Source organism: Hippoglossus hippoglossus, chromosome 5 (assembly GCF_009819705.1).
Source record: "Hippoglossus hippoglossus isolate fHipHip1 chromosome 5, fHipHip1.pri, whole genome shotgun sequence".
Classification (NCBI taxonomy): domain Eukaryota; kingdom Metazoa; phylum Chordata; class Actinopteri; order Pleuronectiformes; family Pleuronectidae; genus Hippoglossus; species Hippoglossus hippoglossus.
Genome location: NC_047155.1, coordinates 25,716,428 through 25,738,095, shown reverse-complemented (window position 1 = coordinate 25,738,095; position 21,668 = coordinate 25,716,428). Strand labels below are relative to the sequence as shown.

Here is a 21,668-nt window from a genome sequence, read left to right as displayed (position 1 = left end):
GAAGCTGATTACAGGTTTTAGTTTTCCATTCAAAATAAGACAAAAGAACAATGGATTGGGAGAAATACCTTTATAAAGATCTTTATATTTATCACTTGTATGAATTTTCAGGCTAAATATTTTTCACGTTACTGTGTATTTTAGGCTTCTGCATCCTATATCAGCCTGAGTGATTTGCCTGCACTAAAGTTTAAAGTAATTCAGGATCATGCTGGTGTAATGGGGCCACCTTGTGGCTGTGCTGGGCATAGTGGTAGCTCAATCCAGACACCCACTTATCATCCAATGTGTAATGTTGAGTGAAAGGATTTCTTTGAGTATTTTTTTTGCGTTTGGTCATTCTTCCCTTCTTATAAAGCACACATAAAGACACACAGACCCACATACATTTGATACCTGATAACTTCATCTTTATTTATATAGCACTTTAGTTTAAACAACATTGGTGATCCAAAGTGCTTTACAGAAAAGTGATAATAGAAATGTATTGATATCTATAAAAACAACAATCAACATACTCACAACAATGTTGGCACATTGAAAGGTTAAAGAATCAAAGTGTGTTCTCAGATGACTTTTGAGCATTTCTTTTGAGGGGGAGATTCGGGAGATGGGAGGGAGAGAGTTCCAGAGTTTTGGGGCAGCGATGGAGAAGGTCCTGTCCCCAAAACACTGAGACCTTGATCCGGACACAGACAGCAGTCTCTGCTCAGATGATCTCAATGACCTGACTGTGTGGTATGGGGCCAGGAGGTCTGCGATGTAGGATGGGGCAAGACCATTTAGTGCCTTGCACACAGACATAAGACTTTAAAAATGAATCCTGTAGCTGACAGGCAACCAGTGTAGCGAGGTGAGGATTGGTGTAATGTGCTCCCTCTTTTTTGACCTTGTTAAAAGTCTTGCTGCTGCATTTTGGACCAGTTGGCGACCGGATAATGAAGATTGGGTGATGCCAAAATACAACGAGTTGTAGTAATCAAGGCCTGAGAATATAAGGGCATGGCTAACATTCTCCAGGTCAGAAGTACTAAAAAAAGATCTGAGTTTAGAAATGGTGCACATCTGCATGAGGCTTAATAAAGTGTTTAAACTGGAACCTCTGAACTATTTGTCATTTAACCAGTGGTGGTGGGTGGTGACTTCCAGGAACTTAAGTCAGACAGAAGCTACTGTCAGCTATCATTTTCTTTCAATGATAAACTCTATTGTCTACCAATCACAGATTATTATTATTAATAATAGTAATAATAATAATACTTCCCACTCTGTGGAACGATCTCCCTTAAGAGATCCGTCTGAAAAAACGACTCATCTTCTTTTAAATTTTTCTTATAGACACATATGACACATGTGCTATCTCTCAGTTCTGCTTTAAAAAAAAAAAAAAAATCTTACAAGGATTTTTTTATCTTGTTTTTACTCTATTATTATTATTGTAACCTGGATATATGTTGTGTCCGCTGTGTTTGCCCCTAACATGTACTTCTGAATATTCTATTCGTCAATAAAAAGTTAAAATGTAACCTATGGCTATAATACATAACATCAAACTAGTGCCGTGCTTTTATTTTGAAATGTAAAAGGTGTAACCGGATGTTTGACCTCTGCTGACAGCTCCTTCTGAGACACCGGAAGTACTCGTCGGTTTTGGTGACGCTGCATTAGACTGGAAGACATGGACCGGCTTAGTAAGTGAATTCATTCATCAATTAAGGAATTAATGTTGCATGTGTGTGTTTTTAGTTTCAATGGCGTCACATGTGCAGTTATTCGACTTGTGTTGAACTAATAAGGAAGAAATGGCGTCGTACTGAGCTGCTTCCTCCTCACGTTAGCTTGCTCGCTTCCTAGCTAAACCTGCATCGACTCGACGGAGCTTTATCTCATTGACTGAATACGAGACAAAATGTTTTGTTTCCTTTTCTCGGATCGAACTAACCGAGCCCACGTTTCCCCCCGGATAACACTGGTGCGTTTCTCCGTGTCCGCAGGGGTGTTCGAGTGGTTCCTCTTGTGTCTGGCTCTCGCCGGAGCTCAGGCGCTAACCCCGGCGCACCACCTCTCCTTGGCCGACGTGGCCCGGCTGCAGAGCGTCCTGAGCCCGCAGTTCACCGACCTGGAGTCCGCCTACCACTCTGTGGTCGGGCTGACCAAGCTGGGAGCGGCTGTTCCTGATCACGATGTAAGTGATCACTCCAGGTTATTAACTCTGTCGCGGAATGACTGGGCGCTTGAATTAAATATGCATTCATAATTCAAATGATCTGCACACACATCAAATTCCACGTCCAACACAAATGTTCTTTATCTTTGTAAATGTGTTTTTGTCTCCAGCACGTTTGTCAGTTCCTGAAATCCCAGTTTGATCCCATGAGTGTTGACTCGATCTTCTTTGCTGCTGAGACCAGTCAGGCCATTTCAGGATGTGAGGTATGAAATACAAAACTGTTCTACTGACATGTTTATCAACACAAACATTATTTACAGAAAATAAGTGTGTGTTGGGACTGTACAATATAGGAAAATACATTAATATAACTATTGCCTCTGCCAAGGAGGTTACGGTTCCATCAGCATGTTAATTTTATATTTACAACGATTACGCCCCGAAATAATCAGATTTCCATTAAATGATGTGGAGGGGTGGGACATGACTCAAGGAAAAACCCAGTAAATTTGAGGCAGATCCTGGAATAGTTTTCTCTTTTTTCAATATTGTAATAGATTTTTACATTTTCACTGATTTCCTAGAGGAATAATTCAAGTATCTCAATGAAAATATAAAGTATATTCAGGGCACTGATATCCATCAGTTTGTAAACTTTGGTGCAGCTTGATTGATTTTAAAGGGACTTTTGGGCCTTGGTGGAGCCTAGTATGCGCTTTAAGTGCAATTGTTGTTTGAAGATCTTCAAAAAAAATCCAGATTTGTTCAAGTATTAGATCTGCATTTCATGATCAAGATATAGTGGCTGATGCTGAGCTTTAGTGCAAACACCAGTATAATACCAACCTTTAAATTACATTTTTTTGTTGTCCCCATAGATCCCTGTGTCCAATGAAACCCGTGACATCCTCCTGGCAGCAGTTAGTGAAGACTCCACCATGACTCAGATTCATCGTGCTGTGAGTGCACTCAGCTCTTTGGGACTTCCCGTGGCCTCTCAGGAGGTCGTAGGTGCCCTGGCAGGTCGCATCAACAAGGAGGACAATGTTATGGCGTAAGTGTTAGTTGTGCTGGTTTGTTGAGAGCAGCCTGTGGGAAGAGCCCTGTAGTGCTCACAAGCTAAATTATTTGAACATTTGAATTCACAACAATGTTCTCTTTGGGCAGCATCACCTCAGCTCTGCAAACAGCTGCTCGCCTCTCCCAGCAGGCGGAACTCGGAGGAATATTGGAGGAAATTGAGGTGAGCTGTTTAACCTCCAGCAGGTGGTGCTGTTTCACTGTTCTTTGACTCAGAGCGAGACACAATGGACTTTCAATTATGTTAAGTGTTTTTTGTTTTCAAGTATAATCATGTTTCTAATTCATTTTTGCTTTTTCCTTTCAGGATCTGACGGCTCGTTTGGATGACCTTGGTGGAATCTACCTCCAGTTTGAAGAGGGACTTGAGGCAACTGCCATGTTTGTGACTGCTGCTTACTCCCTGTCAGATCATGTAGACATGGAGCCCCCTCTCAAGGAGGTATGATTTATGTCCGTCAGGAGTTACGTCAGGTTTTGTCATCTCTCTTCAAATGTTTAATAGAAGATTTGTTCTCCCCCACAGGAACAGGTCATTCAGCTGGTGAATTCCATCTTCAGCAAGAAATCCTGGGACTCTCTGGCCGAAGCTTTCAGCGTGGCGAGTGCCGCTGCTGCTCTTTCCAGCAACCGCTTTCATGTGCCGGTCATCGTCAGTGCTCAGGGCCCAGCCACAGTGTCCCACAGCCAGCCAACCCTGCAGGTATGCACGTCCAATCTTAACCAAGCTACTGTCCCCTGTGTGGTTTGTGATCATCCTGTAGTGAGACGCTCTCTCTCTCTCTCTCTCTCTCTCTCTCTCTCTCTCTCTCTCTCTCTCTCTCTCTCTCTCTCTCTCTCTGTGTTGCCTTCACAGCTCCTTGTTACTGATGTCATGTCTCAACCTCTGGCTACAGCCAATGTGCTGGTGGAATCTGCGCATGCTGTGGCCTCCAAGAGCATCATACTCAGCCAAGCACCCTTCACCCTTAATGAGTATGTACTGTTTGAGACATTAGTGCCAGGTTTACATTACTCTCGCAGGCTTCCAACTTCTTGATCCCAACAAGTGGAAGATTCTCTCTTTCTCTCTTGATTTTTATATATATATATCTCATTGTTCAGCCCTTAAATCTTTCTTAGTGGTCAGAGTGTGAACGTAATAAATTCACACAAATGTATTTTTTGATCAGTTTAGTTTGAATAGATGATGTTTTAACTAAGCTCACCCAGTTCCTTTGCAGATATACCTACTTCATTTGTTTTATTAATTTATTTATCCATCAATTAATAATGAGGTGTTTTGTAAAGCAGTTTTTATTCATCAGTACTGTCTGGTTTTGCTACAACATTAACTGTATAATTCCTTTTTTCTAGTGGCGTCTTTGAATTGAACTTCATGTCCACCCAGCCCGCCAGTGGATATTACCAGTTTACCATTGCAGTAACTGGGGATACCCGACTGGTGGCCAATCACGTCGAGGTGATTTTGTTTTTTGTTTTTTACTTGGTTATTAAGGCTTTTCTTTAGCAGTGCATAATTTAAAATAGTTTCCAATGATGTGCAGGTTGTAGTAATTTTCAGTTGGAAGTAAAAGTATAGGACCACGCCACACATTGCAGGTGTGTAAGCAGGTGATACTAAAAGCAGTTGTATAGGTTGATTCAATGACTCTGAAGGAACTTTCTATAGTTCTCTATAGTAATTATAGTAAATGTTTTATTTAAATAAATTCAAATGTATTATTTAAAATGTATGGAGCTTCACTCATACAGAGAACCAGAAGCTTGTTTTAATGATTTTTCCAAGCACCTCAACTTTTTGGAACTACAAACCCAAATCACTGGAGCTTTATTGTTTTAATCACAAAGTAAACATAAAGAGTAAAATATCAGAGCACAGGAAAATCTAAAAATTACAATTTTGAGACCTTCTATTTGGCCTGTTTGAAATGACGAATGTGAAGCAAAGGGATGCAAATGATAATGTGCTCACATCCCCTGATTACAGTAGATGAGACTCATGTTCTGACTCTGTTAACCTGCAGCTGAAAGTAAAGGTGTCCACTGAGGTGGCCATTACTAGCATGGACCTCTCTGTGGTGGACAAGGACCAGAGCATCGGCACAAAGACCACCAGGTCAGAAAACGAGTTTGAGAAGTGAATTGTGTTTTGCTGATCCTTAGTGGCATGACCATGTAAGACTTACTGCTTTCCTTTTTCTAAATGACCCAGAGTGGACTATCCCTCCAAAAGCAAGAGCGCATTCACCGCAGACAGCCACCAGAACTTTGCCATGTCCTTCCAGCTGGTTGATGTCAACACTGGAGTGGAGCTCACCCCTCACCAGGTATGTAATCACAGTGAGACACACGTCAAGTCTCTTCAATGACGCTCACTCCATCTACTTTCATTATCACGTGTGACCATGCAACCATTATATTATAAATGCGGTTAGTCAAAGCAATCATCAGAACAAGTACAGTCACTGTGACTATTTGGGACAATGGGTCTCTCTGCATTTAGGATTAAGATCTTTTGACTTTCTCTGTCCCAGACTTTTGTTCGACTGCACAATCAGAAAACTGGCCAGGAGGTCATTTTTGTGGCTGAACCCGACAGCAAGAACCTGTACAAGTTTGAGTTGGACACAGCGGAGCGGAAGTCTGAGTTTGACTCCATCTCTGGAATCTATTCCCTCCATCTCATTGTTGGGGACGCAACCTTGGAGAATCCCATCTTGTGGAATGTGGTGAGTTTCTATTCCAACTGAATGGTGGTAAACAATGAGGATAATTTACTGAATAACCAGACAATGAGATGTCAACACTGCGCTCTAAACCTGAGTTGTAATCTTTTTGAAAGGCTGATGTTGTTCTGAAGTTTGTGGATGAAGAGGCCCCAGCCACTATTCAGTCCAAGACCCTTTATGTGCCCAAACCAGAGATCCAGGTAATGTTATTTAAACTGTATTTGGTTTGGTGCACGACAACAGAAAATACAATGAGATGCTTTGGGTAGTTTTCCAGCTGTTTTAAAATCTCCTTGTCTCTGCAGCACTTATTCAGAGAACCAGAGAAGAAGCCTCCCACCGTGGTCTCAAACGCCTTCACCGCACTCGTCCTGTCTCCTTTACTGCTTCTGCTCATCCTGGTAAGGTTTCACACTTTGTGCAAAATGTTCCATGTTTTTATTCTTGCCCTCAGCTAAACTAGAGCAAATGCGTGGAAATAATAATTTATCTTATTTAAGGGCAGACCTAAAAACGATCCTAATCCCATTATTAATTAAACCGAGCATTCAGTGTTGTTGTTGTAAACACAGTGGTCTAGTTTTTCCCCCAGAAAAGCTCTTCAGTAGGAAGCCTTCGTCCTCAGTGAATGAGGCTCCAGTACTGCTTGAATATAATGCTTATTTTAATTTGAAATCACAAAAGCTAGGAGGTATTCTTTTCCCTGGCATTTGCAGTGCTGAGTAATAGTTATTATCACCGTGGTTCGGTGCATTGTTTGTCAGGCTGTAAACAATTTTACAGCCCTTTTGTTTGCAGCTCTTGAAGAGGGATGGAAATCACATTGTCTTTTATTCCCCCCTCTCCTCTTCAGTGGTTTAAGCTCGGAGCCAACATCTCCAACTTCAGCTTCACTCCCAGCACCATTATGTTCCATGTAGGACACGCAGGTTAGTCTCCTCCTTTTAAAATGTTGATAACAGACACTATTACCTTACAGCCTCTTCATCTGCTATTCATCTGCTGCTGTTCAAGATGAGAAGTGAACTGCAGTGAAGACTGGGTGACATTGTGCTTAATCTTAATTATTTTGAAGCATCAATTATTCATGATATTCCACATATAAACTCTGGATGGAAAATGTGTTGTACAGTGGGTTTCCCTTCCAATGCTCATCGTGTTTTGAGAAAACCAGCACATAGAAACATGCGTTAATGTGGGTCTACTGTTTTCGTAGTAGGTTCATTAAGATAAACAGCTGTTGCTGCAATTTTTATAGTTGAGGATGTAAAACCATTGTAGAAGAGGATGATGCAGTAAGATAACGTACAGTGTTATAAACTTTCTTCATCAGAAGAAACTATAACAGTATGGTTGTATTGACCCAAATTATGATAAAATTATTGTTATCATGGTAATGTTAAAACGTAATGATATACAAATAGATTTAGATTATTATTATTGGTATTGCATAATTCTCTCTCAACCACACTCACTCACACTCACAGAGCCTTTAGAAGGTGATGGTGACAATCATTGAACTAACTGCATCTGACATACTGAGCCTTGTAAAAGAGTGTATAATGTTTCTAGATTCTATCTCCTGCTGAAATTGTGACGATTGTTGGATCTTAAAGGAAAAAATTGACTAACATACTTAATGTGTTGTCAAGGGAGTGGCACAACTATGATGAATTTGAGTTAGTTTTTCTGGTGTTGGAAATATCTGTTTATAGATGGGAAAACATCTTTAGTAACTCACCATCAGGGCATTCCCTCTGTACACAATCTCAGAATGTTCACTAACTAAACAGTTTGACACATTTCTTTTATATTGATCATAGTCAGAGTATATAAACAGGGTTGAACGAGAATGTAACTCAGTAGAGCGTATACCTCCAACAGTCTCCTTAAATTCAATCAAGCTGCACTAAATTTCACACGGACATAGATATCAGTCCCCTAAACATACCTGATGTTTGTCATCATGATCCATGAATTATTTCTTAAAGAATTCACTAAAATGTTCCAAAAATGCCTTACCTTGCAATGTCAAAGAAAATAGAAACATATTTCCTGGATCTGACCCTCCAACGTTTAATGAGTTCTTTCTTGTCCTTGTCTCATCGCTCTGCCAAGTCTCAAGGAAAAGTTTCTGCTCAGCATTGTTTGTGTAATCCTGCTGACAGTCAGAAAAACTGACAAATAGCAATGAAAACTTAACCTTGTTGACAAAGAACTTGCTGTTGTTGCATGTGAATTTGACAGCAGTTCTTTCATATTTCCACAGCGTTTTAGAACAGAGTTTGTCAAACTGTGATGCACAGGTGCACACTGCTGTTCTAAAAACTACAGGAAGTTTGTCACAGTAGTTGAAGCTGATGAGGCCCCTTTACCAAAACAGCAGCCACTCACCCCATGGAGACATTTAAGACACTTTAAAACATATTACTGCCCAGCTGCTGGAATTTGCATCAAAATGTTTCTCAGTCAGACGTGACCAAAACAACATGTTACATTCTTTTAGATTCAATAAGTGTTATTTGTAAATGTAAATTAACATCCACAAATCTGCCTAAAACCTTCAACACACTCCCTACAAGTCCACATCTTGCCCCTGAATCGTTACGTATTCTTCCAGTTACAAGTAATCCATGGAGTTGTCTGTAGATCGATAGGTTAATTGCAAAAAGGAATGAATAAAAGATAATTAAGCATGATTTTAATGGTGCTAGTTTTTACTAATTGCACAAAAATATCAGTTAAAACAAAACAATGCTGAACTCAAAATCTGACTCTGTGACCTGGACTTGATTTTCTGTAAGTGTCAGACTTTGCAAACCCTTCTGTTAGACTGTGTTTTGAAGCATCTGCCTTTTGTTTTTTTATGAATCTGAAAATACAATATAAAAATGTAATCGATGAAAATATCACCTTCATTTTATTTATTGTTTTATCCATTGCCCGGTTCTTTATGTACCCTAATGTATACAACTGACATAGATTATGTTAAACTAAATTGTAAATATGATGGTGTATTGTATATTGCATTACCCAGCAGCTGTTTAGTCAGGATGCTAATGTTCACTCTGCGGTTTCATTTCAGCCTTGCTAGGCCTGATGTACGTCTACTGGACCCACCTGAACATGTTCCAGACCCTGAAGTACCTGGCGATTATTGGTGGCATTACTTTCCTCGCAGGGAACCGCATGCTGGCGCAGAAAGCAGTGAAGAGGTACGTCTCCTGATGGAACCTGGCACAGATAGTACCCTAGAGGGTCCTTAATCCCAGAGAGAAAGCCTGGCCCCTTTTCAGACGACGAGGAGTCTGGCGTTTTCAGGCCTCTTGGTAGCTCTTGGCTCCGAAGCTTAGGAAAAGTGCCTGTTCTATATCTGTAGCTCGTCAGTTAGTCCCCAGAGGCCGATCTCAGTGCCAGGCTCTCTGCCAAGAAGAGATCTCGTACCTACTTGGACCAGTAGAGAAGCGTGGCATCAAGATCTGCAAGAGTGATGATCTGAGTGTGCAATTTCTTTGACCATCAATATGTAGAGCCCTCCAGGTGCCAGAGTGAGCCATTTGTAGCCTGTGTCACTGACTCAAGACGTCACTTTGTAATTATTCAATTGAATTGCTTACTCTTACGATGGCCTGCTTACGTCGGGTTCACACCTGACGCGGAAGTGCCGCGCAGCGCCACAAAATGCTGTCCGCCTCCTTTCCGCGCCCATGTCAATCAATTGGGCTTTTCACTCCAGCTGCAAACGACATGCAGCACCGAGGGTGGCTTGTGCTCTGCAGCGATTGTTTCGGCGTCTGTTCTAGTTTTTCCGCTCGCTTCAAGCAGATCGGGCCAGAAAACACACAGAAAATAGATTTTAAACGATATAAATGATATATTATATATGATATAAATGATCAAATATGCATCCCATACTACTACTACATATTTCCCTCCTGTTCTCCTGGAGTTTCAATTTCCCCGAATTTTTCCCCCCCATGAGGAAATTTCCCCATCTGCCCATCCACTACAAGCACACAAGCAGACAGACAGACAGAGAAAGAGAGGGGTGGGGGGGGCTATAAAGACATTTACCCCCAGCGGAGAAAGCAGAATCGCGGGCTGACCGGCGTGGAGAAATGCGCGTCCAGTGTGAACAGCCAGGCGGCTGCGCGTGCGAGAATTGATGCTTCTGGGCGCTTCCGCGTCCGGTGTGAACCCGGCGTTAGCCCTTTTTAAGCAAGTACAACATGGCAATTACCGATTTCACAAATGACATTTTATCACTAGTCAGGATTTCTTCTTTTTTTCTTCTCTCGTGCTCGCCTCTGTCTCTTTTTAACCCCTCTGTCCACACCTTGCTGTCTCTGTACTCCTCTTTCAGGATCGCTGCAGAGCAGAGTAGTAGGTTGGCAAAGTATAGGAGCCTCCGATAAAGCCCCTCGTTTGTAACAAAGAGTCGATCGTGCTTCCAGGCTGAAGTAAGGGCCTCCGCAGAGCCTGCATCCACAGTGTATTCCCATAGTGGCTGGCAGCGTGCATGGCTGCGTGCTGTTCACTCATTCTAACCCCACGAGTGTTCACATGTACTTGCCCGCCGCCCCCCCCCCCCCCCCCCCCCCCCGGTTTGCCTCTTTGTTCATCCCACCATGATCATGACATTGTGCTCTAACACTCATGGTTGTGCCATCACGTTTGAGTGACATGTTTTGTGTTTGTAAACCAAAGTTTGCATCGTGTGAAACTTGGTGAGAAGTTCTGTGTTTTTGTCAAACTGCATTCTGTTTGTTGTGAAAGGCCGCACATCAAAATGCTGCATGGTCAACTCTTTGACAGGACTTGTCAACGGTCAGGTGTTAAATAAAGATTTCATTCATCCCATGTCGGTATTAACTAATGTTCATTTTTCCCTGTCTTCCACAGAATTGAGAAAAAATAACTGCAAGAAAAATAAAAAAGAAGACACTGACGAAGATAATATTTTATTTCCAAGGAGTTGTTCAACAAAATCAGACTTAAGATGCGGCACAGCAGTCCAATCACAAGTTAAAACATGCAGTTTGTCTGTGTTGCCAAACAGAAGAATTTGAGACACGACGGCGTCACTGAGGACACACGCTCACCGACAGATTCTCCCACTGAGGACTGTAAAGCTACTGATCATTGCACTTCATCTTCCTGTGAGATTTGTTTTCTTATTGTCCAACATACCAGAGTTTTCTACATGAGCTGGGATTTTTATTTGTGGGTTTTCTTCATTGAATTTGGGTTCATCTGTGTTTTTTTTGTACATTCCTCTTTTTTTTGTCGCTCAGTGCCCATTTCACCTAACTGCAGTTCAGTTAATGTGTTTTTGCTGATTTAAACACTGGCAACAGCACTGATACTTGCATCGTTACTAACTTTGCCACTGTGTTTGCCTGTTTGCTGTATCAGACGTGTCGGAGGAGCTGTAGTGTCCCATTTGATACTGAGTTGATGTCCCCCTGAAAAAAAAATGTTAATAAATAAATGGGCAATTCGAGGATGTGATGTTTTTGTAACGATGAGGAGGAAATAAAGAAATTGAGGTGAATCAAAGTCTGTCTTTATTGAAAAACAGGAACCCAGAGAATATTTGAATTAGATTCATTACATCTTTATTATGTTTAATGAATGGATTGAAACAGTGAAGGTTGAGAGGGAGACACAGGAGAATCTGTTGCAATTTAATCACAGAACCAGAGAAAGTATGTATTTATGACATGATGTGAAGATATCAGTAAAGGCCATAAAAAAACACTAGTTTCACGACCCCTTCCCCTCTGTGTGTTCTCGAAAAGAATCTCATACTTAACAGATTCGGTTTGATCCACTGCCACTTTTTATTATTTATGAATGCATCTTTTTATTTAAAAATCTGTTTTTTCTTAATTTAAGGCCACAGGGTTTTGATGTAACTCCACATGAGTGAGACATTTTTAATCACCGAAAAGTCACAGATCAGGTGTGATAAATAACACACTGATGTTTCACTCCATTTAAACATCCCATTTAACCAAACAAGTGAACAAGCACAACCTGAAAGGAATGCAGCCATTTCGGATGCTACCTCCACCTGTTGTTCACGTTGAGCACGTTGTACTCGTGGTCCCAGTTGAACAAGTGCCACAAAAACTCAACAGGTTGCAGGTTTTCTTCACAGCTTTTAATGGCAATGATTTAAAAAAAAAAATGACAATATTGTTTTCATTTGTAAAGAAAAGGTTGGAGGAGGAATAAGAAACTAAGCAGCGATGGTCATCATGAGTAGACGAGTGTCGTTGAGCACTGGCGGTCTGGTCCCCTGATCTCAGCTCAGCAGTCTGTCAGGAGGAGAAGCTCAGGTTAGTGAAGGACTGACATGTTGCTGTAATCAGATTCTGGTTGCATGTGGTGTATTAGGTTTGATGACACTGACTTACCTGGACCCCAGAGCTTTCCCATGCACTCCTCTGTATCTCTGGTCGCTGTGGATGGATGTAAGATCTTCTTTATATGTCCCCTCGTAGATATCTGACTGACGCTTCATGTAGCTGCAAAACGACAAAACACCAACGGTTCATGTTTCACAGTGTTTCTGTTGGCATTCTGGAAACAGCCCTGACGTCACTCCTCCTGGGGCACTACCTACCCCAGCCGTTTGCCCATGACCGTCTGTAGGAACTTCCTGGCAGAGATCTGTCCCAGAACTTTCCTGTAACTATTTGTAAAGATGGCATCAGCGTGACGTCCGGAGCTAAAATCAGAAAGTGAATGAACGAATTCAGTCATTACACAGTATTCTTGAACAATTTTCAGGATAAAATGTTTCTAAAAAAAGCATATTCCTTCACTTGCCATTGAAATATTTTGGGTTTTATTGTCAGATCTTTTTTTCTCAAAATGTGTACTATACTTTTGAGTGAATAAACACTGCTGTAAATTCTGTTCAAATCTGTTAATGATCCTCAATATCTGAGACACATTCTGTTGAATTCAGTTTAATACAAATTTAACTTTAAATGTAGATATGTGCACCACAATTTTTTTATTTTTTATTGTCCTGTGCTGTATTGGGGCAGAGACAGAAATCTTAGTGGCACATACTTTAAAAACCAAGTGTATCTGCATTACACTGGTAGATGCCACAATCTCACATCTTTTACTTCAGCCTTTCTGAGTCCATATGAACATACTGACCGTAACTCTGCTCGCTCCCTGGGATGACTCATGTGGTCCTGCAGCTTCTCTGCTGGATCGCTGATAGACGACGTCATCAGGAAGGACGTGTCCCTCTGACCGAACCTGAGAAACATCCCCATTAACCAAACATAGAACAATGTATTCAAACATCTCAAAACAAATGTATTCAGTTTTTTTTTTTTTTGCTGCCAAAACCGTGAGAGTTTGATGATGAAGAAGAAATCCTCAGTCTAACGCCAACATGCTCGTGTACAACCCATTCTGCTGCTTCGACTCAGGACAGTGTGATCAACGTGAACTGTACATGTAACACTAATGTGACCAATCCACACAGCTTGACCCCTGTTAGCATAACAAGTGCAGAGGGCACAGCGCTGACAGGGGAAGCAAACAGGGAATGGTTTAAAACATCACACATGGTTTTTCCTCATGGTTATTAATGTGTTTGAGCCCTGAGTTCACGTCACTGTTATTGTCTGTGTCATGTAACATATGCTCATCTTTTAGTGGTAGAGGTGACGGTAACGTCAACTTTTCCATTTGATGTAAAGCAGTCAGCTGCTCTGTAAGGCTCAGCCACAGTTAATGATACACTGAGTGAATTGAGAGAAGTGTTGTAGTTTAAAAAAACAATACCTATGTTTGGTGTTCATCAATCTGAACGGCTGAGGTGACCTGTCATAAACAATTTAAATAACTTTAAAGACCCCAGTAAAAAGCAGTAGTGCCAGAGGGAGAGGGGAGTAGTTTCAGTGAATCAGCGAGGACCAACCTAATGGATGGGTAGAGCGGGGAGCCTGATAAAGACATGACCAGGCAACAGAACAGCAGCAGTGCAGCTTTCTCCATCATCACAGCTCGTCCTGGACAAGAGTGGACAGCTAGAATAAATGACAGGCGTAGAAATCACATAAGAAATACAAAACATGCTGAAAGCACAGTTTCCCTCCACCAGGCTCATCATCGCTCTGCTGAAGCCACTGAAGATGCAGCAGGAGGAGAAACATGCTGTGATGGAGAATAATCAACACTGTTTGATCAAATGACAGATTTTAAATTGATGCACACATGCAGGATACATTTACACACAGTTACCTCGATTCTTCACGTGAATTCCAAGGGTCCCTGCAGTTCCTCTTCACTCGCTGCCCTCCTCGCTCATCATCGCTTACTGCCAGGAAACACTGGACAACAGGGTCACTGGAACAGTACTCTGTGTTACTCCTGCAGCCATGGAGAGTTTATACTGAACCTGTAGCTCCCAGTCACTCCCACATCACACATCACACTCTCTCTCTCGCTCTCTCTCTCTCTCTCTCCTCCAGCTGAGCTATCTACATGCTCTCTCACTCTTTCTATTTGTCCAACTTTTACTCAAATAAATGTTTAGCTTTTTGGTGTGATCACAATCTAATACAAAAATTCCAATTGGTTTGTACAAGGTTTATAATATAAGTATATCAATTCAAAATGTATATGATTATAACGAACATTATAACATTTGAAAATAATCTTGTACACTACAAAAATATTTGAAGCAAAAAGTAAATAAATGAAATGAAAGAATACACGGAATGTGATAGGAGGAGAAATTATTTAAAGGTTGAAATTCATTGCAATGTTGACGTTATATCATTATTTATTTAGTATTATCATTATATCTTCATATCAAACATTCGTTATGGAAATATTTCCCTAAAATATAGGGAAAAACATCAATATACTTTTATTTCAGAGAGAAGGTGAGAAAAACACACAGACAAAAAAACAGAAGCACATTTCAAATATCTGTTATTGAACACAATGAAAAGAACTATCATGCAAACAATAATAATCTATTGCTGCTTCAAAACCTGAATAGCATTGAATGAACGGCTCCCTGACACATTTATTTTCAATGAATGAACATTATGTGTCATTAACTGTTATTTGCTGCAGAGATACAGGTTGAACTGTTTTAAAGGTTTTGAAAGTTTCTTCAGATAATGACAGTGTTTTTGTTTCTTTGTTGTTCAACACATGTGACAGTGTTTGCAGTAGAGTGGAAACAGAATATCTCGAATAAATCAATTTGAATAAACACGTGTCCCGCTCTCATTCGGTATTTTAGGGATGAAGGTGTCGTCTGCTAAATGGTCACTGCGAAACTTACGCCTCCCGGAACCCTGATTTCAGTGACGGCTTATTTTCTGACGGACGGTGAAGTTTGACGTACCAGGGGAAGAACGGACCGCTGCGACGCAAGATAGTTCCGTCTTGTTTAAGTCCATCTTCGCTGTACAGGATACAGTAATGATCTAATGATTTAATGGAACACTTTGATAATAAATAGTCAGAGGAAGATACTGAATTGGTTCCGGTCAGCTGAATTTGAGCTCATGTAAAAAGACATATCATTCGTTATATTGGTGGACGTTATTCATTATTATTATAAGATAGAAGAAGAAGAAGAAGAAGAAGAAGAAGAAGAAGAAGAAGAAGGGGAGATCTTCCTCTTCATGTATTGATAGAGTATAACAAATACAATGAACAAAGATTGGAATTAATATCAGGATTAAAAGCAAAATATTACATTAGAAAATGTGTTAGGATGGACATCAAGGAATATACACAATCTTCTAAAGAACCGCTAAAGAGAAACAGGACCTATGAAAATTATTTAATTTGAGTTTATGTTAGTTTTGTTTGCTGACAATCCATACTGCTCAACACTCCAGTCCAGACGGTGGCGGTAATGCGCCTATAAGCTGGTTTGCCAACCGCCATTAAGCACCAGAAGAAGAAAAAGAAGCAGAAGAAGAAGTATGGAGATACTCCTCTTGACATTGACACATGCACGCTGCTCGAGTGACATGCAGCTCACACACAGTAACTTATATAGTTTGGAAAAACATGGGACCCAATGACAGACATTAATTTGTGCTGCAGCTACTGACTGGGCTGTTGGAGCTTAACCCTGCAGCTGTAGCTCCTTGTGCTAAAGCTAGCTCATCATGGAGTTCCTCCTCAGGACTGTGAAACCCTTGTTTACTTCTCCACAACACTGGAGACCTGTCAGGTGTTTCCAACACAGGGGCTGCTCTGGTCGAGCTAAACCCAGCGCCACTCCCACAGAGAGGGGGACAACAGCCGGAGACACGTTCAGGTCTCAGCTGTCCTCTGGTCCAAGTCTCCAGGATTTCATCAAAGCAGTGTCTGTGAAGCAGACTCCTGCTGCATGTGGAGAAGACTCGGACTCATCCGGATATCTCCCTGAGGACCTGGTGAGGGGGGATCAGAGGAGAGGTGGGTCTCATTTGGATTCACTTTCATTTGGATTGTCTGTGGGACCGATGATAACCTGGGCTGTTGCTTTGTTCCAGTGTATTTTGAAACCTATGGCTGTCAGATGAATGTGAATGACACGGAGATAGCCTGGTCCATTCTGCAGAGGAAGGGATATCAACGCACGGTGGATTTAAACGAGGTAAAGAAGAGCTCCGTTTGTAATTGTTCAACATGAATCCTATTAAAGTGTATTCTTTACAGTAATATCAGTGTGATCTGCACAGGTTGACTCAGCTGTGTTTGTGTTTGCAGGCAGATGTTGTGCTTCTGGTGACGTGCTCTATCAGGTAAGGACCTAACAGACTCACGGGGTGAGAGATTGAAAGATTGTCATGGATGGATCGTAGAATGAATGAATGCAGCTTTTCTTCTTCTTGAGAACCCTGAGGTGCATCAAACTCCCCCAGAAACTACTACTCAACCTCTACCGTCTCATAAACAGACCCAGAGCTGTGGACAAGCAGTTTAACTATTGACTACTAAAGGTCACAGGGCTGACATACAGAGACAAACAACCATTCACTCTCATGGTCTTCGATGAACTAAACCTCCATCTGCATGTCTTTGGACTGTTGGAGAAAGTACCTGGACAAAACCCACTCAAACACGGGGAGAACATGCAAACTCCACACTGAAGGACCTCAGCCGCACCACCGCGCAGACCCAATACTAACAATATTTGTTATTTTAATGATTTATTTTATTGTCTCTTACTATTTATTTCATTTGACACGCTGCTAAGCAGGCTGTGCATCTAAACTAAATGAATATACAGTGACAATAAAGAATCTATCTTGATGCATTACCTAACACAGATACTAAAACTCTTTTCTTCTTAAGAGAAAAAGCTGAACAAACCATTTGGAATCGATTACAACAGCTGACAGCTATGAAGAGGAGACGGTTGAAGAGCCAGACACCGATGAAAATCGGAATTTTAGGTCAGTGAGTTCACTGGTAAACACTAGTGTTCACGTCTTACAGCTGCTACAAAGACATAATAATAGGTATGTGTCTCCAGGCTGCATGGCAGAGAGGCTGAAGACTGAGCTTCTGGAGCGGGAGAAGCTGGTGGATGTTGTCGCCGGCCCGGACGCCTACCGGGACCTTCCCCGCCTCTTGACGGTGGCTGATGGAGGTCATCAGGCGAGCAACGTGCTGCTGTCCTTAGAGGAGACCTACGCTGACATCATGCCCGTCCACGTTGCTCCTCAAGGATACAGTGCTTTTGTGTGAGTATTTTGATTTTCTTTTTCTGCTTTGGGAGGAAGTTCTCTACGGCAACACTGTGTTTACATGATGTAACCTCTGATCATCAGGTCCATCATGCGAGGCTGTGACAACATGTGCAGTTACTGCATTGTTCCCTTCACTCGGGGCAGAGAGAGGAGTCGACCTGTTAGTTCCATCCTTGAGGAAGTTCGAATGCTCTCTGACCAGGCAAGTTAGAACCTCAATGCAACTATTTCCTTACACTTGATTTTATAAAGTAGACTGATAGTAATATTAATATAGGCGAGTGAGTCAGGATGGTGTTTTAAGTAAAACTCCTCAGTTATAACTAAGGTCTAAGGATGTTAGATACTAACATTTATATTTTAGGGAACACTAAATTGCTCAGAAATAAATTGTTGTATGAACAATTGTCCTCACATCACTTCCAACATTAACACAGTAATATACGGCACCTTACACTATCTCTCTCTTGTGTAATGGTGTAAGACTTATATCTTAAACCAGGGCTATAAAGATCTGTTGTGTGTTCAGTAAAACCTGTGATTTAAAGTTCAGTATCATGAACCTAATGTTTTAGGATTGGTTTACAGTTCATCCTGACCAGTTTTTCGTGTGGTGGATGTTTTCCTCAGGGTGTGAAGGAGGTGACATTGCTCGGTCAGAATGTGAACAGCTACAGAGACACGTCAGAGGAGCAGTTCTGCGGCTCTGACCTGACCACGCTCAGCCGGGGCTTTAAGACGGTGTATCGCACAAAACAGGGAGGCCTGCGCTTCTCCGACCTGCTCGACCGAGTGTCACACATCGATCCCGACATGAGGATCAGATTCACCTCCCCTCATCCCAAGGATTTTCCTGATGAGGTGCACTTTTTAGTACTTTTCACAGAGCCCTGCTGCTGGAAACACATTCTCAAAAGCCCATGTGACAAATGTTAAAAACAAGAGTAATTTCCCTGCCTGTTTCTGTGTATATTTCCCATATTAACTTGGCTGATTGAAGCTCGCTGACCTGATTTCTGTGCTGCTGCAGGTTTTGCACCTGATTGCGGAGCGAGGGAACATTTGTAATCAGATTCACCTTCCAGCCCAGAGCGGGAGCAGCCGGGTCCTGAACGCAATGCGACGTGGGTAAGAGACCACTACGCCTTTTCTGAACTCAAAGCAATTCAGTTTGTGGAGCTGTTTGTAAAAATCTCTTAAAATATCACTAAGCGCTCCAATAAAATGTATGTTTCTTTAAAACAAATTACAGCTACACAAGAGAAGCTTATCTTGATCTGGTGAAGAACGTTAAGAGAATTATTCCAGGTAAGAACCTTTTTTCTTTTATCTGTTCCACCTTTTATTATTATTGATTAATACATTTAATTAAATCTTTGTAGTATTCTTTTTAAGAGAGTTACACAGACATTTGACTCTTGTGTTCGCTGGAATTGAGATCGTGGTATTAATTATTAACTCTAAATAAAACTCCAATTACCCCGGAAAGAAAGTGCACTTACCCTACAATATACACGTCATAGCTAGGTTTCAATTATATCGGTAACAAATCCTGGCATCACCAACAAGAACCTGATGTTTTCCTGGTGAAGTAATAACTTTAAAATGCGTTTAACATAATGTGTGTCTCTGTGTCAGAGGTGGCTCTCAGCAGCGACTTCATCTCAGGCTTCTGTGGTGAAACGGAGGATGACCACCAGCAGACTCTGTCTCTGATCAGAGAGGTGGGCTACAACGTGGGATTCCTCTTTGCCTACAGTATGAGGAAGGTGAGCTCCTGTAGCTTTGTGATGTAAACTTACACCAGAAAAGATTTCGTGTCAAATCCAGCTATCGTATGTCTCCACTGTCTCACTCAGAAAACCCACGCCCACCATCGGCTGGAAGATGACGTGCCAGCAGAGGTAAAGCGGCGGAGGCTGGAGGAGTGTATCGGTGTGTTCAGGGAGGAAGCTGCCAGGGTCAACGCTGCTCTCATCGGCAGCACACAGCTGGTCCTGGTGGAGGGAGTGAGTACTGCACACATGACCAGCTCACAGGGTTCAACACAGCAGTGCAAAGTTCACTCTTTAATAAATTGCTTTACATATATCATAACTACTGTATTTAACACCCTTCATAGGATAAGTGGTAGAAAATGGACGTATATTTTACCTATGTTAGATATTTTAAACCTCTAATACGGAAATTGCTCCTAGGTAGAAGTAGTCACCCACTACCACTGTAGTGTACCACTGTAACCTGTTACCAGGCAACACTGCTCATCTCTGTGTTCCACATTGATGCAGCAAAGTAAAAGATCCGCGGAGGACCTGTGTGGGAGAACTGAAGGCAACGTGAAAGTGATTTTCCCCAAAGAGGATGTTGCTGTTCAGGCTGCAGAATCCAACACTGCACCGATCAACGCTGGAGACTATGTGCTGGTGAAGGTAAGGTTTGATTCCTATGGATATTTTCAGCTGTTCTGCAGAATAGAGCCTGATGGATATTAAATGATCACATATATATTTCAATAGTGGTGCACATGCTGTATAATAAGTGACATAAAATTATGCTCTAAAATGTAAAAAATATTTCAGATTTGGTTTAATTTATTATTTATCACGCTTTTTTTTTTTTTCACGCTTTTTCGGTTAAAGTAAAACGATATTCCTTATTACGTCTTTCAATATTTCTCATTTCCTCTGTTTTCCTGATCCTGGTTTGAAGTGGGTGTGGCAAAGACAAAAAAAATGATATCATGCACTTCTGTGCACCAATCAGGATTCAGTCCTGACACCTGATTGGTTGCAGATTTTGGAAGTTGTTATGGTAATGAGACAAATCTGTAAAAATTAAATAAATGTTTATTAAAAAATATGTGTTATTTGAGAGTTTCACGTATCTGTGCATGACATAATTATTATTTTTTTTAAATGTAATATAAACTGTAATGTAATGAGATTTTTGACTGGAATTTTTTTTTCAAAAAGGGGTTTAATTGTCAGTAAATGTTTTGAAATGAATGATCACTAACACTTCAGACGTCATTATAAAAGGAATTTTGTTGTTTGAAATCTCTAAAATCAAGATTTTATGAGAACCCCTCAAACTGAAGCCACACAGCCATAATACTATCATCAATAATGTATTTTCAAAACTTAGATTGTTGCCTATTAAGTCATGAATATTTCATGAATTATTTTGACTTATTAAGTCAGATTTCATTTTTGTTTATGTTGATATTAACATATTTGTATGAGTTGAAGGTGAAAAAATGTTGGTATGGTGAAATTAATGACTTTTTCTCAAATCTGGAAATCCAGGTGTTCAGTTCAAAGCACATCTTTAATAGAATCATATAAAATCCATGTCTATTTGGGAAATATATCAACCATGAAATCAAAGGACCAGGTAAAAGATGACAGCATGAAAATAAAAATCTTTTCTGTCAGTCAGTGGCAGGATGACATCATGTCTATATGTTGTGTTTTTACAGATTTCATTATTCTGCCACTTATGTTTGGATGATTTGTGTCTTTAATGATGTAGATATCGTCGGCCAGTTCCCAGAGCCTGAGAGGTCGAGCCCTCAGTGGCAGCTCCCTGAGAGGCTCGGTGAAGCAGTGTGAGACTCTGACCAGGCACCAGGTCGATGCACGCGTGGCCTCGGACACGGCCAGGATTGAAACCTGCCACTGATCGACTCAGGTGACGTGACAGGAAACCAACTCTTGACATGATCCTCCTTCTCTTGATTTGAGGACATCACAGACATTTGTTCATCATACAGTCACACCGGACTGCTCTGATGAGCTAATAAAACCTGTAAGATGTTATTTATACAGTCAGCCCATCAATGTGTATGTACATATTGAACTGCACAGGATACTGAAACTTTTTTGGACCATGTGAATTAAAACAATAGTTTGTTTTGCCATATGCTTGATTGATGTGATG

General features: G+C 41.1%; 3 protein-coding genes across 4 annotated transcripts; 2 read left to right on the top strand and 1 right to left on the bottom strand.

Moving 5' to 3' along the window:
• The first annotated feature begins 1,586 nt into the window (after positions 1-1,586).
• On the top strand, positions 1,587-11,532 carry rpn2 (ribophorin II). 2 transcript variants are annotated; one of them, XM_034585587.1, is made up of 18 exons: positions 1,587-1,691; positions 1,995-2,185; positions 2,338-2,433; positions 3,049-3,224; positions 3,338-3,413; positions 3,558-3,692; positions 3,777-3,953; positions 4,107-4,225; positions 4,607-4,712; positions 5,278-5,369; positions 5,466-5,580; positions 5,788-5,982; positions 6,096-6,182; positions 6,288-6,383; positions 6,836-6,911; positions 9,068-9,197; positions 10,346-10,442; positions 10,885-11,532. In XM_034585587.1, exons 1-17 carry the CDS (start codon positions 1,679-1,681, stop codon positions 10,395-10,397), a joined length of 1,932 nt encoding a protein of 643 aa, XP_034441478.1. In that variant the 5' UTR covers positions 1,587-1,678; the 3' UTR covers positions 10,398-10,442; positions 10,885-11,532. The 2 variants fall into 2 exon arrangements, with proteins under 2 accessions (XP_034441478.1, XP_034441479.1); XM_034585588.1 differs by lacking the exon at positions 10,346-10,442 and having other exon boundaries at positions 1,610-1,691; positions 10,885-11,169.
• Positions 11,533-11,923: 391 nt separating this feature from the next.
• Positions 11,924-14,289, bottom strand: ghrh (growth hormone releasing hormone). The gene is given in 6 exon segments (XM_034585452.1): positions 11,924-12,305; positions 12,405-12,515; positions 12,593-12,718; positions 13,162-13,266; positions 13,937-14,045; positions 14,260-14,289. Coding segments are annotated over 5 exon segments (435 nt in total). The 5' UTR covers positions 14,017-14,045; positions 14,260-14,289; the 3' UTR covers positions 11,924-12,292.
• A 1,648-nt stretch (positions 14,290-15,937) lies between these two features.
• Positions 15,938-21,644, top strand: cdk5rap1 (CDK5 regulatory subunit associated protein 1). Its single transcript, XM_034585774.1, has 13 exons — positions 15,938-16,449; positions 16,527-16,630; positions 16,744-16,778; positions 17,332-17,432; positions 17,513-17,723; positions 17,811-17,931; positions 18,360-18,590; positions 18,760-18,857; positions 18,982-19,037; positions 19,368-19,498; positions 19,589-19,738; positions 20,018-20,158; positions 21,261-21,644. Exons 1-13 carry the CDS (start codon positions 16,158-16,160, stop codon positions 21,408-21,410), a joined length of 1,821 nt encoding a protein of 606 aa, XP_034441665.1. The 5' UTR covers positions 15,938-16,157; the 3' UTR covers positions 21,411-21,644.
• Positions 21,645-21,668: the final 24 nt, after the last annotated feature.

Coding starts and splice junctions, on each gene's coding strand:
- rpn2 (XM_034585587.1), top strand. Junction 3,225..3,337: donor AAGGAGGACAATGTTATGGC/GTAAGTGTTAGT, acceptor CTCTTTGGGCAG/CATCACCTCAGCTCTGCAAA. Junction 4,713..5,277: donor TGGTGGCCAATCACGTCGAG/GTGATTTTGTTT, acceptor GTTAACCTGCAG/CTGAAAGTAAAGGTGTCCAC.
- cdk5rap1 (XM_034585774.1), top strand. CDS start 16,158: ATGGAGTTCCTCCTCAGGACTGTGAAACCCTTGTTTACTTCTCCACAA. Junction 17,433..17,512: donor GATGAAAATCGGAATTTTAG/GTCAGTGAGTTC, acceptor ATGTGTCTCCAG/GCTGCATGGCAGAGAGGCTG. Junction 19,499..19,588: donor TTGCCTACAGTATGAGGAAG/GTGAGCTCCTGT, acceptor TGTCTCACTCAG/AAAACCCACGCCCACCATCG.